Raw genomic sequence first — 13,874 nt, 5'->3', positions numbered from 1 at the left:
ACACAGAAATTTAGCGTGCTGGGAATCAAGGAAAAGTATATATTTATTTAATAAAAAATTTCAAATTATTGAGACAAATGTAGAATAATGTGAAAAAATCTAGATAAATAGTAAAATTTCCTGACATTTTTCCCTGATAATTCCAGATTTATAAAATTCCTTGACAATGCCCCGTTTTCCAGATTTCACTACCGCTAGACACCCTATTTTACGTATCTGCTTTGACGTCGGCGATGGTCGAATCAATATCACGGTACACTATATTATTTTCTCGAGTAAAAGAGTGCATGCGAGAGAGAGAGAGAGAGAGAAGTGCACTCGAGAAAAGAAAAAATGACGCGATAAGGGAGTATCGTCGTTATCACGATGACGTCTTCGCGAACGAATCCGAGTTGAAAGTCCTCTCACGATCGATCGCAACGACAAGGGTGTCGTTGAAATTTTTTAATCGCCCGCTGAAATATAGATTCCTCATTCTTACGAGCAATGAATGCGCGATACAGATCAAGCGGGTAATAAAAAATGAGAACTGCGCAGCGCTAGATTGTATATGTACGGGGTATATGATTAATGAACTTGTACAGAACATATCTCGTAATATATCTCGAGCTGTATGATTTGTTACATTAATTAAAGTTCGTGTAAGTTCTTTTTACATCTCGATATAAAAAATTATCGTCCTTTATTATCATCGTTCTTTATTATTTCTTACGCCAATCAGTTATCCGTCCATTTATCAGTTAGAAAGGGTGAAAGAAGGGAAACGTTCCTTTGAATGAAAGTTCCCTTATGTATTTTAATAATGCCTCTACAACGAGATTTTTTACGAGAGAGTAATATATATTCCTGCGACGTCATTTTTACTGCTAGAATTACACACATACACACACACACACACACATATATATATATATATAATTATAACGTGCTGTTTTTATATTGCAATTAAGAGCCATATCTCTGTCAGTGTCGGAAAACGCAAAGTTCGCACTATTTCGCGTTTCGGATATTTCAAAGTTTTAACGCGCAATATTGCGTGCCAATAAATTTTCGGAGAAAACGCCATTTAATCTTCGTTGCACTCGTCTTTCCATCATTAAGGTTGGTTTATTGACGTTGAAAGATAAATGCATGCCGATACAAAAGCCAGAGTATCGTGTAACCCGAATTATCTTCGTGCATTAAATTTTGACGTAAAAAAAAATTGACGTATACGAACAGAGTCTAATGGATTCGATCGATGCTAACTGGGAAGATCTTGCAGATATATCGCGAAGGTAATTTCTATTTCTTCCGCCATTAATCTAACGAACGGTAATTCTTTTTTCGTGAAATCGACGACGTCGATTATATCCATTAATGTATGATAAATGGAACGTCGACATGCACTCTCTATATGAATGAGATAAATATGCCGCTTCTGCGGGGAAAAAAGAAATGTATGACAAATCGGTCCCGTCTTTTTCCCCCTTTCACGTATAATATTTCATCACATAAATATGGCATATATTAAAATAGTGGAGTCAATATTAAAATTATGTTGCAAAATAAAAAAGTGCGTAAAGTATATGCGGTAATGGGTACCTTTCAAATGCAGTCTATTAAAAATCATTATTTACATAGTTTCGTTTAAATAAAATGTTGCTCGAAAATTTAATTATTGTAAGAATCGTCAATAAAAATACAAAGTAAATGTTTGCTTAAAACGCAATAATTAAAATTGTTAAATTCATATAATGAAGGAAAACATTATACTGCAATCGATTATTTAAACTCTCTAACAAGATATTTATTTTTAATTGGAGAGTAAAATCAACAGAGTATTTTAAAAATAGAATTTTAATTAAAGTATAAATATAATTAAATTAATTAATATATAAATATAAACAACCAAGATTAAATCATGGCTCTGTAATATATTAAATATAAATTATAAATAAGAAAGACCTAAAAAACTATACACAAATATTGCTGCGAAAATTAAGTTTTCGTTGGAAATAAATCATGCATAAGGCACGTATCAATCTCGGTAAATTACCAAGAAAGTCGCTAAATCAAGAAACGAACTCGAGACCTTTCGCTTGCCGGGCGACTGCTCTTCCACTTTCGGATCTTATTTTTCTCTCGCATTTATTTATTTATTTCCGTAGGGGAGTTAGAGGGTTTTTGAAATGAAATCTCAAGTATGAGATTATTTCAAGTTTTAAGTCTTGGTAGTATACCGAGAATGATACGTGCCTTATGTATGGTTTATTTCCAACAAAAACTTAATTTTCGTTGGAAATGTACGCAGCAACATCCGCGTATGGCTCTTTGGGCCTTTCTTATTTGTGATTTATATTTAATATAAATATAAATTATTTCTTCACGTTATTTACAAACATTTAAATTATTTCTTTTACCTTCGCTTCAATCGTATCATTACATTGTATACAGTGTTGGATAGTATATAGATACATTTTGTGAGTTTGCATCTGAGATATATTCGAATTGAAGTATCTATATCTGTATCTGCATACAAAACATGGTATCTGAATTGCTTTTTTCAGATACATTTGTAGATATATTTTCACATATTTTTTTGATGATCAAGACTGCATTGAAAGATCAAGACTGCAAGTTATCAACATATCGTCATCAATATCGATTGAGCGATTATTAAGCATTGGTCAAATTTTACCATGGCGAAATAGTTTGAGTAACGATATCTGAGACATTTTTCGCGTGTTAAGACTAACGAATAAAGTCGTAATATAAATAAAAATATTAATAAAGATAAAAGAATTATTCCGTACAATTTGTGTATATTACTATTATTATAATAAAATATAATTTAAACGTATCTGAAGGTGGATGGGAAACGTCGAGCGCATGGAGGAGGATAGAGCACCAAAAAGGACATACGATGACGAGAAGAGATGGGAGAGAACCTGAGAAGAATGTCGGTTGTTGACTGGAGAAGGATGGTGAAGAACAGAGACTGGAGAAACTTGGTGTTGCAGGCTAAGACCCACTCCAAACTATGATGCCACTGAATGATGATGATATGTATCTGAGATACTTTTAAAGTGCCTGAGTATCTGTATCTATACACATTTTAATTTATGTATCTGTATCTGTATCGAGATACATTTTAAATGTATCTTACCCAACACTGATTATATACTATACTTTTGCATATCGTAGCGCGAACTCGACTCGGGAGATGTTTCTCATTGCGTAAGTATCATTCGTATGCTAATGGATACGAACTCTAGATCGTCAATCAAAACTCACGAGTCAAGAGTCACTTCACTCTTGAATGTAATATATATATATATATATATATATATATATATATCGCACAAGGGTGGATTTCTGCTCCGCAATGATAACGAAAGCGCGACACAATGAGTATTCAGAGGTGAGAGATTGCGCGAAAATGGCGCGGATAATTCGGCATGGTGCGAGCCACCTCTCGATTCTCCCAACACTTGTTGCTGCGAATTTCGAATACCGAGATAATGTCCGTCCCCGAAAAATTGTACAGATGCACATGTACCTCCGCGCTCATAAAATGCTCACGAGAAAGGGATTTAAATAATCTATAATCACGCTTTATGAATAGTCGATATTAAAGAGCGAAGACTCTGTATCCCTGACCGCGCTATTCATCCTCTATATATATGTGCTCTTCTCGCACAATACACGGTATTACGAGTATTTTCTACGTCGAAGTTACGTTTAACACATGATGGAGTGTGTAATACGCGCGCACGCGCGTATATAATAATTATATAAGTTGAAGCCAACTTGGCTCTCTCGCATAATGTTCTCCCATCGATGAATGACGAATAGGCTGGGCGTAATTGAGATTCTCGATTTTCTGCCACCCACTTGAAGGATGACAGGGACTGTTTTGCACGCGAGGATCTCGCGACAGATGGGTTGTTTTTAGCAACAATGAAGGCTTTATGCGAGAGAAAAGACGTAAAAGAGACAGCTCTCATTTCCTCGTGGTTCTCTCTCTCTCTCTCTCTCTCTCTCTCTCTCTCTCTCTCTCTCCATGCAAAAGAGTTCGATTGATGAATTATTCTTTATTCTTGTCTCGTGAATCAAAGAGCGAGAGAGATAGACGAGCCTCTCTTTAAAGCGTGGGGGCTTAAAGGGCGATCTTTAACGGATTCGCCCGGATTTTCAGCAGCATCCCGCCACTCGCTCTTTCGCTCGGATAATCGAAAGACTCTCTCGGTGGAGTAATCCGTCATCGTTTACCGAGTCAAATACCCTCGGGGTACTTTATCTCGCATTATCGCGCGAGGAAGCGTCGCGAGGAAGAGCAACCTGAAAACTATTTCGAAAGATTTTTCCAAAAACTTCCCGCTCACTTCCGTTCTTTATGTAACGCGATACCGGAGGTCGCCTCGAATTACTTTCGCGTTAAAATTACAGTCGCTGTTTAAAACGTCTGTAAAAGGAGGCGCCGATCGAGGGTTTGAATTACCTCCGAATCAATTGCCACTGTCGCGTTAAACTCGCAAGAGGAGTTACGTGAATGTACGCGGCGTTTCAGTCAATCGCGATTAAAATTTCAGGGGGAAAAAAAGGAACGAAAGAAAAAAAAGAGAGCAGTCGCGTGATGACCTGAGGAAACGATTATTGCGCGAAAAATATTTCCCGGTAAGTAATAAACCTTTCTCGAAACATTATTGATTTTATATGCATTTTCTTTCTCAATCGTTCTCTTTCCACTCTCTTTTTTTTCTTTCTCTCGCATAATGTTTTATAAATATCAAGAGACACGGTAGTGTCTCGCGACCAGTTAAGGGCGTAGCCGAGACACCGTGTATCTTAACGCGAGTCGGACATTTGAGTCTTTATAATATTTCGAATTCTCAATAACGGCTGAAGCAATCGAGTTTATACTAGACTTAATCGATAGATTGAGTTTGAATTATATAATAAAAGTGTCTTTATTTTTGCTCTACGTGATTTGTAAGCAGAGATATATAATTGCAAAGTCGAAATATGAAAAATTTCTTTTAAGAAACGTCCCCGTCATCATTATTATCATCATCGACCACGCAAACATAGTAGTATCGTGCTACACGTATTCACACGTATACAACACATGTGCACACATATATTACACGTACACAACACATGAATAGATGCATGTATTGGAAATGTCCATCTCGCACGTTTTACAACAGACGGCGATAGTTGCCCTCCGCTATATTGACAGCGTGCGGGGTTAGATATTTTCAATTTTCAATTTCAATTTTTACATTCAATTTTAATGTTATTATTTGCAAATTTATTGTCATAATAATTTATGTGCAAGTTTACAGTCTGTGATACAAAATCAGATATTTTGCTATTATTTCAATAATATTTCAATTATATAAATGCCTATGTATGAGTATGCATATATTTTTAATAATTTTCTTAATTAGCTTCTATATTTTTTTCAGTTGTACATCAAGCAGGTAGCATTATCAGCTCACTTGTGAGCATGGGTTGGGCATTGGCTAGTTATCATCGCAGCATTCGATTAGCTTAACAAGATAAATCTAATATCAGTGCTATAGGAACTATTTTACAATTTTTCTGGCATTTTCTTATTGCAGGTACATATATATCCAATAATTAATATACAAAATTAAATATTATTCATCACACACTTTGTATCAAAATAATATATTTTTTTAAATTTATTTTAAATTTATTTAATCATTTTTATCATTGTGATTGTAGTGGCAAGGATCTTATTGCTCAGTGTCATTGCAAGCATCTGGCCTGTATATACCATAATATATTGTGTAATACATTGGCTAAGTATGACAATATAGATTTTGATAGATTCCCATGGAATATTGGAATTTTGTCGGACTTACAGTCATCCACCACATATGCAGCCTACAATTAAAGAACGCATTTATTCCATATGATTTGCTTCCGTTATTGGAATATTTAAAATAAAAATTTTATTAATAAATTTCGATGAAATAATTTATAAGAGGTTGAAGAAACTATGAAACAAATTCAGTGCCATAAAAGGGTAGTTGGAACAATAGTGGTGAATGCAGAAGGTATTACATGAGATCATTGACATGATTTACTTGTAGTTGTAAACAAAAATTTATAAAATTATATTTGTTTTAGGTATTCCTATAAAGTCAACATTAGATAATACGACAACAGTTCAATACGCAGGTTTGATAAGTCAATTGTCAGATAAAGCTCGTTCTGTCGTACGTGACTTGAATCCAACAAATGATTTAACTTTCTTGCGCATACGTAGCAAAAAACATAAAATTATGATGGCACCAGATAAAGAATTCATATTAATAGTAGTACAAAATCCAGTTGATTGATATTTAAAAGAAACAAAAATATATTTCAAAGTTAAGATTTATTTTTTTGGTTGTTAATTTAATCTGTATGCTACATTGGATGTTAATATCTATTCAATTAAATAAAGAAAAATAAAAGAATAAAGCTTAAAAATTATACAAAATGCAGTATTTAATTACTAATTTAACAAATTATGAACTTTTAGAGTTTTTAAATAGTGCTTTCTTCTTTGGTAACAATATTATATTTTTAAGTTTGATAATTATGAAAATATGTATATATAGTAATTCATGGCATGTTTATTTTTGTATTTAATACAATTATAATTGTACATTTCTCATCAATAAAATATCACAGTATCTTTTTTATAATTTAATTTTAATATTGAGATTGTTTTTATTCAGTGGAAAAAAAAATGTGTAGTTGGTCCCTATTAATTATACATACATATAAGAGTGTCGCACAAATAATTCTATGCAGTCTTTTTAAGATAATATAAAAATACTTATAAATATAATCAATTACAATACATATAATCAAAATTGTATGTATTAAAATTCAATAGCATATAAAAAAGATTTTTTAAAATTATATATATATAATAAAAATCCAACATTTTATATATATATATATATATATATATATAAATATAAATATATATTTATTTATTGTATATCATAAATATATATTTATTTAAATATAAATTTAACATATATAAGATAGGCAATAAGAGCCAAATCGCGGATGACAGTGCGTTATTCTAAACGAAACTAAATTTTTTCGTTAGAATTAAATACCTGTGCACAAGGCACCAAATTTTTACTTGGACACGGCCAAGATATAAAATTGGAATAATCTCTACAAGAGATTTTTAATTCCATGTATCCCCTATTCCCCCTAAAGAAATAAAGTGCGAGAGAAAAATATAGATCCGAAAGTCGCAGAATCGGGAATCGAACCCGAGACCTTTCGCTTGCCGGGCGACTGCTCTTCCAACCTTTCGCCCGGGCGACTGCTCTTCCAACCTTTCGCCCGGCAAGCGAAAGGTCTCGGGTTCGATTCCCGATTCTGCGACTTTCGGATCTATATTTTTCTCTCGCACTTTATTTCTTTAGGGGGAATAGGGGATACATGGAATTAAAAATCTCTTGTAGAGATTATTCCAATTTTATATCTTGGCCGTGTCCAAGTAAAAATTTGGTGCCTTGTGCACAGGTATTTAATTCTAACGAAAAAATTTAGTTTCGTTTAGAATAACGCACTGTCATCCGCGATTTGGCTCTTATTGCCTATCTTATATATGTTAAATTTATATTTATATATTACAGAGCCTAGTTAAACTCTTATATTTATTTATTTATATTTACCTATCTTTTTTTTTATATATATGGTAGAAATACAATGTATGAGTTATTTTATTTTGTAAAATTTTTGAAAGTTAAACTATTAATTACAATGAAATTATTTCATATAATACCGAGATTCTTTTCATAATAAAGATTAAGAGAGAGTTAGATTTTATCATAAGATTTATAAAAGTCATAAGATAAGGTTAATTGCATATTGTATAGTTTATCTCTCATTTTTTAAAGTAAATAAATATCAAAGTTACATTGCTTGAACTGGTGCGTTTGAAGTATGTTGTCTTTTTGAGGGATGCAAGACAATATAGTACAAAAGCATTGCTGTAATTCCCAAGAAAAAGGAAATAATACAAATAATAAAGATTATATTAAAGTACTAAGCCTCTTTAACTGCAGGAGAACAAGCATATTGCCATAATAAATTTGCTGCAATATTTTCAAAAAAGCAGATAACATAGAAAGATAGATGTTTTCAAAATGTTTTGCTATCTACAGCATTGAGATATATAAAAATGTGCACTATGCCAATAACGGAAGCAAATAATATGGAATAAATGCGTTCTTTAATTGTAGGCTGCATATGTGGTGGATGACTGCAAGTCCGACTGCAATGAGTTTAAAAGTAACAATTTAATTTTAATATCATTAGAATATTATTTAGCAGCGCGCCCAGTTTTTTTAACTAAAATTTTTTTATTTCTTTTTATTTTATATTAATTTTAAATTTGCATAAGTTTTTAAATTTTAATTTTTTATAAAAATGTTTATTTATTCGCGCAATAATTGGACATTACTTTTTGTAGAGATATTAATTTTAGAACATAAATTTTTGTCAATTGATAGATTTTTTTACTTAAAAATACTTTTTTGTTTAACACTTTTTCACATGGCGCATGGACTTGGCATCTTGTTTATCTTTTTTTTTAAAAGATAAGTTTTTTTATGGTACAATTCTACATTTGCAAATTTAAATTTTTATTGATTCATTATACGACTCTATATATGTCTGCAACTTTAATTTTCCACTGGTACAAGTTTCTACTTTCACTTGGCGCAATTTTTTTTTTATTTCATTACTTTTGTTACGATTGTACATGGGTTTATAATCGATAATTTTTCATACAATTCTATTGTACATGGGTTTGCAATGGATAATTTTTGTTAATGGCGTGCCCTTAACTGGTCGCCTTTTTTTACCTTTTTTTAAAGGTGAGTTTTTAGAGATTATTTTTAAAGACGCGAGTTACCTCTCTGCGATATGCGCGACATATTTTCGAATATTGTAAAAATATTTTGGAAATATTTCCCGGATGTTACTCTTATTACTCACAATTACAATCGTCGAATAATACATACAACCAGAAGAATCATATATTTGAGAAGGTTACAGGTTATCAGAGAGATGATAATATAGCATTCGATATAATTTTCTCTTTTCCACCGTAAAAAAGCTCTTTTGTTAACCAGGAAAAATTGACGTTTTCCAAATATCATCTCGCCCGGCTCTTGCACCATTTCCTGTCAATAACGAAAAGATCCGCGCTTTATGGCAAGATTCAGGGATAAAAATGCATTCTCATATGTGTGTGCAGGCAGGGCATTTAGATTGTAGATATTTCCAAGCGATATTTCAGAGATCGGAATATCCTTTCAGGGATAGAAGTCTCTCCTCTCTCTCTCTCTCTTTAGATCCGGTCGACAATCATCGGTGCTTCTGCCCACATCCGGCGGAAAATTCGCGGATTATGGAGCCAGAAGAGAAAGAGAGAGAGAGAGAGAGAGTCACCGGACACCGGAAACGCGTTCCACGCACGGAAGCGTAGGCGTAGAGCGTGCGTAAGCGCGATTTCTCTATGTAAGGGCGTTACAATGTACGTTGCGTCACACGTCCGCCGGTTTTCCGGATAGGGCAGTGTAATTTGGCGGCGCGGCGCCTGCGCCGCGCAAGGCGGGTCCAGGTCAACGGCAAGAACCCAGTCTAGTCGCACGACGAACGTTCAGCTGGCCTGGTTGCGTTGCGTCGCGACGCTCCACGAGTCGCTCCGAGTCCACGAGTGCCCCGCGTTTCTCTTTCTTTTTCTCTCCCTCTCCTTCCCCTTTTTCCACTCTCTCTCTCTCTCTTTCTGTCTCGCGCGCGCGCTTTCGTCCTCTTTCTCTCTCTCTCTCGCTGTTTACCCGACTACCCCTTCTCGGCGAAACCTCTCCCGCCGACGAAAATTCGAAGCAACAGGACGCGCGTCCTCCGAACGAGGAAGGAATCGGAGAGAGGAAATCTGCCGCGAAAAATTTTTGTCTCGGCCCGCGCGAAAAGAAGAAGAAAAGTGAGAAGAGGGTGAATGAGCGGCGACGAAGGAGACGAGCCGCGATAAGATCCAGGATCCAAGATCGATATTCGAGGCGGAGCGCGCGAGATCGCGTCAGTCGGTTCTTCAAGCGCCAGGAAGTTGTTAATCCGTTAACTCGTTAACTAGCGGCTAGATAAGAGAGGACGGATAAACGAAGCCTCTGAAAGGGGGAAAAAGAGATCGACGGGCTCGAATCTCTCCGCACTCTAGTGCTGTGAAACTGTCTGGTGATGCGTGATCGAACAACAACTTCCTCGGAGGAGGCTGCCGTTCCTGCTGACGTCACTTCCACTTCCGTCGACGACGGTCCCGCGAGCGAGCTGGTACGAGGAGGATCGTCGATCGATATCGACGGCGACGGGACGACGGATTCCGGCCTGTCGGGATATTCGCATGCGACGGCTTAAGCCGGTAGGTGGGTGATTCTCTCTCTTTCTCTATCTCTCTCTGTTTTTCTTTCTCATTTTCTGCGCCTCTCTAATGGGAAACTCGCACGCCGAGAGAAAAGGATGGAGAATAAAAGCTCCCGAATGCAACGAGCGGCGAGGAGGAAATTGTCTCGTATCGACCTCTTTCGAACGTGCGCCGATATAATGACTGATTAATTTTGTCGACTTTTTCTCTCGTTAAGTGAGCAACGAGTCGTTGGATTAAAAATTGATATACGATGAGTAGCGAAATTGGCCGACCGGACATGGAATTCTTGTAGATAACCTTGTGGACCATATATACATCGAGAAAAAACATCGTCGATGACAAACTCGAATGTATAGACACGATAGGAGGACGGAAGATGTATACGTTCTCCTAGCAAAGATTCTACTTGAGTCTGGTCGGGGATGCGCGCATAATCATATCGCATTGTAATATTTATGTCGGAGAGCGAGTCACAGGGAACAGTCCGAGGTCACAGAGAGACGGCTTATTGTAATGCTCATTGAAGAACGCGGAAATAATTGATTAAAGCCTTTTTAAAAGCTACTCCAAAGCAAAGTCAAGTCACGGAGTCGATAGAAATTGCGTACCTAAAATACTTAATAAATTATATTAGAGTATTACATGTATAAAGGTATGTATGTATGTATATGCATGTCACGAGTGTGCTAGGGTAAAAAATAATGGCACAATAACAACGTTCTATTTTAACTTTAGATGAGCGTCTTTTCCGAGCAACTAATAAAAGTATAGGAAAGAAGGTAAAGACGGAGTGTAGTTACAACAATAGTTTGCATAAAAATAGTTACAAGTTACAGGAAGTTGTACGTTAAACTTAAATGAGATGGGATAAATTTTCGCAAAGAAAAAAAATGTATATTCGAACTTGACAAAAAGCGTAAATGTATGATTATAAATTTTCCATATATTTTACACACTTTTGATTCCTAATTGAGGTACGAGATATTTTCTGTTCACTTGTATTACATCTCCCGATTTCTTCTATATATTTTTTATCTCTTTTCATTCTATATTCGCATATAGCTCCCTAATTTCCATGTAAATAATGCAGAATACAATTACATTTGTGCGAGCAACATTCATGAGTGCGAGATGTTGTTCTTGCAATCTCTTTCTCTAAATCCTGAGAGGATGCAGCTTCGCAATCTCATTAACTGTATAAATTATTGAGCACAAATATATGTATGTACATACATACATATACATAAAATATATTTATAAATACAGAATCAAGAACACGATTCTTTTTTCATTTATCAAGTCGTTAAGTCAATTAGTTTGTGATATCGTCTATAAATTATTAAAAACACGCGAAACAAAGGAAAATAACATCTACATACACATATATACGATGCCGAGAGTTAAGAAAAATATCCAAAGAGGTGCTTCGAAAGAACTGCATTATCGCGCATTATTACATTTATCAAATGCTGCACTTGCACATGTTGTGTGTGTACATGTGTATGCGCATTCGGGAGAATGATTTATTTCAAGTAAAGAATAGAAATTAGTCGTTTTTCCGTGCCCGGCGACAATCTTGTCGCAGCACGAAAGCTTCGAAACAAATGGAAATATCATGGTAATATCATGTGCCACTATTAATTATCCTTATACGTTGAGCAGTATATACACGCGTCCCTCCCTATCAACTCGTATATTCGCGAGGTATTAATGCAACCGCGACCTTTTTTTTTCCCTTCCTAATGTACAGGCGCTCCACTTCCTTGGCTGTTTTATTTCGACCTCGAGTTGTGTCGAGTAGTTACGGAACGAAATTATTCCGGCGTAATGCGATCGTATATATTTCAATCTGCGAGCGAATAATCTTTAACATCGTCTTAGGAACTTAATTCTCGCGAGACGATTCATTATGCAGAAATTTTAATTAATCAATACAATATATCTCGTATATATACAGTGTGTGTGTGTGCTTTAAACAGACGCGATTATTTAAGTAAAGATTGCACTCCGGGCGAGTGATTTCCGATCTCGGATACTTGGAAGCAATCACGTGAGTTCAGGATGTCCAGCAAACTCAATGAAAAAAATTCCCTGACTTTTTCAGATTTTCCAAGACCAGAAATTATTTTTTTCCCTGACTTTTTAGTATTATTTTTTCAAAATATATAATTTGCATATATCTGTATGATATACAAATCAATTAAATGTTAAACCATGAAATTATTGAAATATTTTTATCAACAATGAAAAGGTTCGGAACAAAAATTTAAATCAATTATACAATCTGCATTATGTACGATAATCGGAACAAACGTGTCACTATAAACTATTTAAATAATCTTTGTTATTAATATTATATCAATTTTTTTAGTTTTATCTCTATTAACACATTAAAATAAAATAACACGAAGATGAAAATATAAATTAACGAACACGCTGTAGATGAATCGATTTTTAACACAGAAAATTAGCGTGCTGGGAGTTAAGGAAAAGTTTTGTATTTATTTAATAAAAAGTTTCAAATTATTGAGACAAATGTAGAATAACGTAAAAAATTCAGATAAATGGTAAAATTTCCTGATTTTTTCCCTAATAATTCCAGATTTATAAAATACCCTGACAATATCCAGTTTTCCAGATTTCCCTGACCGCTAGAAACTCTGGTTATGCAGAAATTTTAATTACTAAATTATATATCTCGTATATATGTGTGTGCTTTAAACAGACGCGTTTATTTAAGAAAAAAATTGCACTGCGGGCGAGTGATTTCCTATCTCGGATACTTGGAGGCGGCCACGTGAATTATTCACTCGTCCCTGGAAGAAAATCCAGCGGATGAAATAGCGATTACGAGAAAGGGAGGAAGAGTGAAACCTCTTCCTTATACAATGAGATTAGCGGGATTTTATGAACAATGAAGGATGAAGCTTTTTCACGGTAAAATCGCGAATCGAGCTTCCAGTTGTTTCGTTAAAGGCACACGACGCGATCGAACTTCCGCTAAAACCCTTCAGGAGAAACTTGTGAAAGAAACCGCGCTTTGACACACGAATGAACCTTTAATAAATCCTCGAGACTCCGCGAGGCGAATGCAATATCGTCTCCTGGTTTTCACGCGTGTCGCAATATAAAGCTCCAAAAAATCCGCGAAAGACAGAGAGAAAGAAACTTTCTGACGAAAAATAAAAATTCCCGCTATCGGATAAATACGTTCACACTACATCGGCCAACTTTCCGTTACACTTTTGCGTCCGGGGACGCGATGACCAGTAGGTATACATACCTATACAAGAGTCGATAGGGTAAAAAAGAGAAACAGGACAGATAGGAAAGAGTCGTAGATCTCCCCACGACTGCGATACAAAAGGAGAAAAAAATAAGAGTTTTCGCGCTTGACGTTGCTACACGCGGA

At 35.2% G+C, this 13,874-nt stretch overlaps 2 protein-coding genes across 4 annotated transcripts in view; both read left to right on the top strand.

Annotated features, from left to right (window-relative positions):
- Nucleotides 1–4,798: 4,798 nt before the first annotated feature.
- On the top strand, nucleotides 4,799–6,625 carry LOC146720022 (dynein light chain roadblock-type 2-like). 3 transcript variants are annotated; one of them, XM_085489221.1, is made up of 4 exons: nucleotides 4,799–4,974; nucleotides 5,454–5,609; nucleotides 5,737–6,071; nucleotides 6,145–6,625. In XM_085489221.1, exons 3-4 carry the CDS (start codon nucleotides 6,014–6,016, stop codon nucleotides 6,354–6,356), a joined length of 270 nt encoding a protein of 89 aa, XP_085345347.1. In that variant the 5' UTR covers nucleotides 4,799–4,974; nucleotides 5,454–5,609; nucleotides 5,737–6,013; the 3' UTR covers nucleotides 6,357–6,625. The 3 variants fall into 3 exon arrangements, with proteins under 3 accessions (XP_085345347.1, XP_085345345.1, XP_085345346.1); XM_085489219.1 differs by lacking the exon at nucleotides 4,799–4,974 and adding an exon at nucleotides 5,126–5,232; XM_085489220.1 differs by lacking the exon at nucleotides 4,799–4,974 and having other exon boundaries at nucleotides 5,126–5,609.
- A 3,058-nt stretch (nucleotides 6,626–9,683) lies between these two features.
- The window catches only part of 5-HT7 (5-hydroxytryptamine receptor 7), a 119,633-nt gene continuing 115,442 nt past the window's right edge, over nucleotides 9,684–13,874 (top strand). Inside the window, 1 exon segment of the mRNA XM_085489275.1 lies at nucleotides 9,684–10,456. The gene's annotated coding sequence lies outside the window, so the exon portion shown is untranslated.

The sequence above is a fragment of the Nylanderia fulva genome, unplaced genomic scaffold (genome assembly GCF_048542155.1).
Source record: "Nylanderia fulva isolate GAGA-0341 unplaced genomic scaffold, ASM4854215v1 Scaffold8, whole genome shotgun sequence".
In the NCBI taxonomy this organism is placed as follows: Eukaryota; Metazoa; Arthropoda; class Insecta; order Hymenoptera; family Formicidae; genus Nylanderia; species Nylanderia fulva.
This window is presented reverse-complemented; position numbering and strand designations above follow the sequence as displayed.

Coding starts and splice junctions, on each gene's coding strand:
- LOC146720022 (XM_085489221.1), top strand. CDS start 6,014: ATGAAACAAATTCAGTGCCATAAAAGGGTAGTTGGAACAATAGTGGTG. Junction 6,072..6,144: donor AATAGTGGTGAATGCAGAAG/GTATTACATGAG, acceptor TATTTGTTTTAG/GTATTCCTATAAAGTCAACA.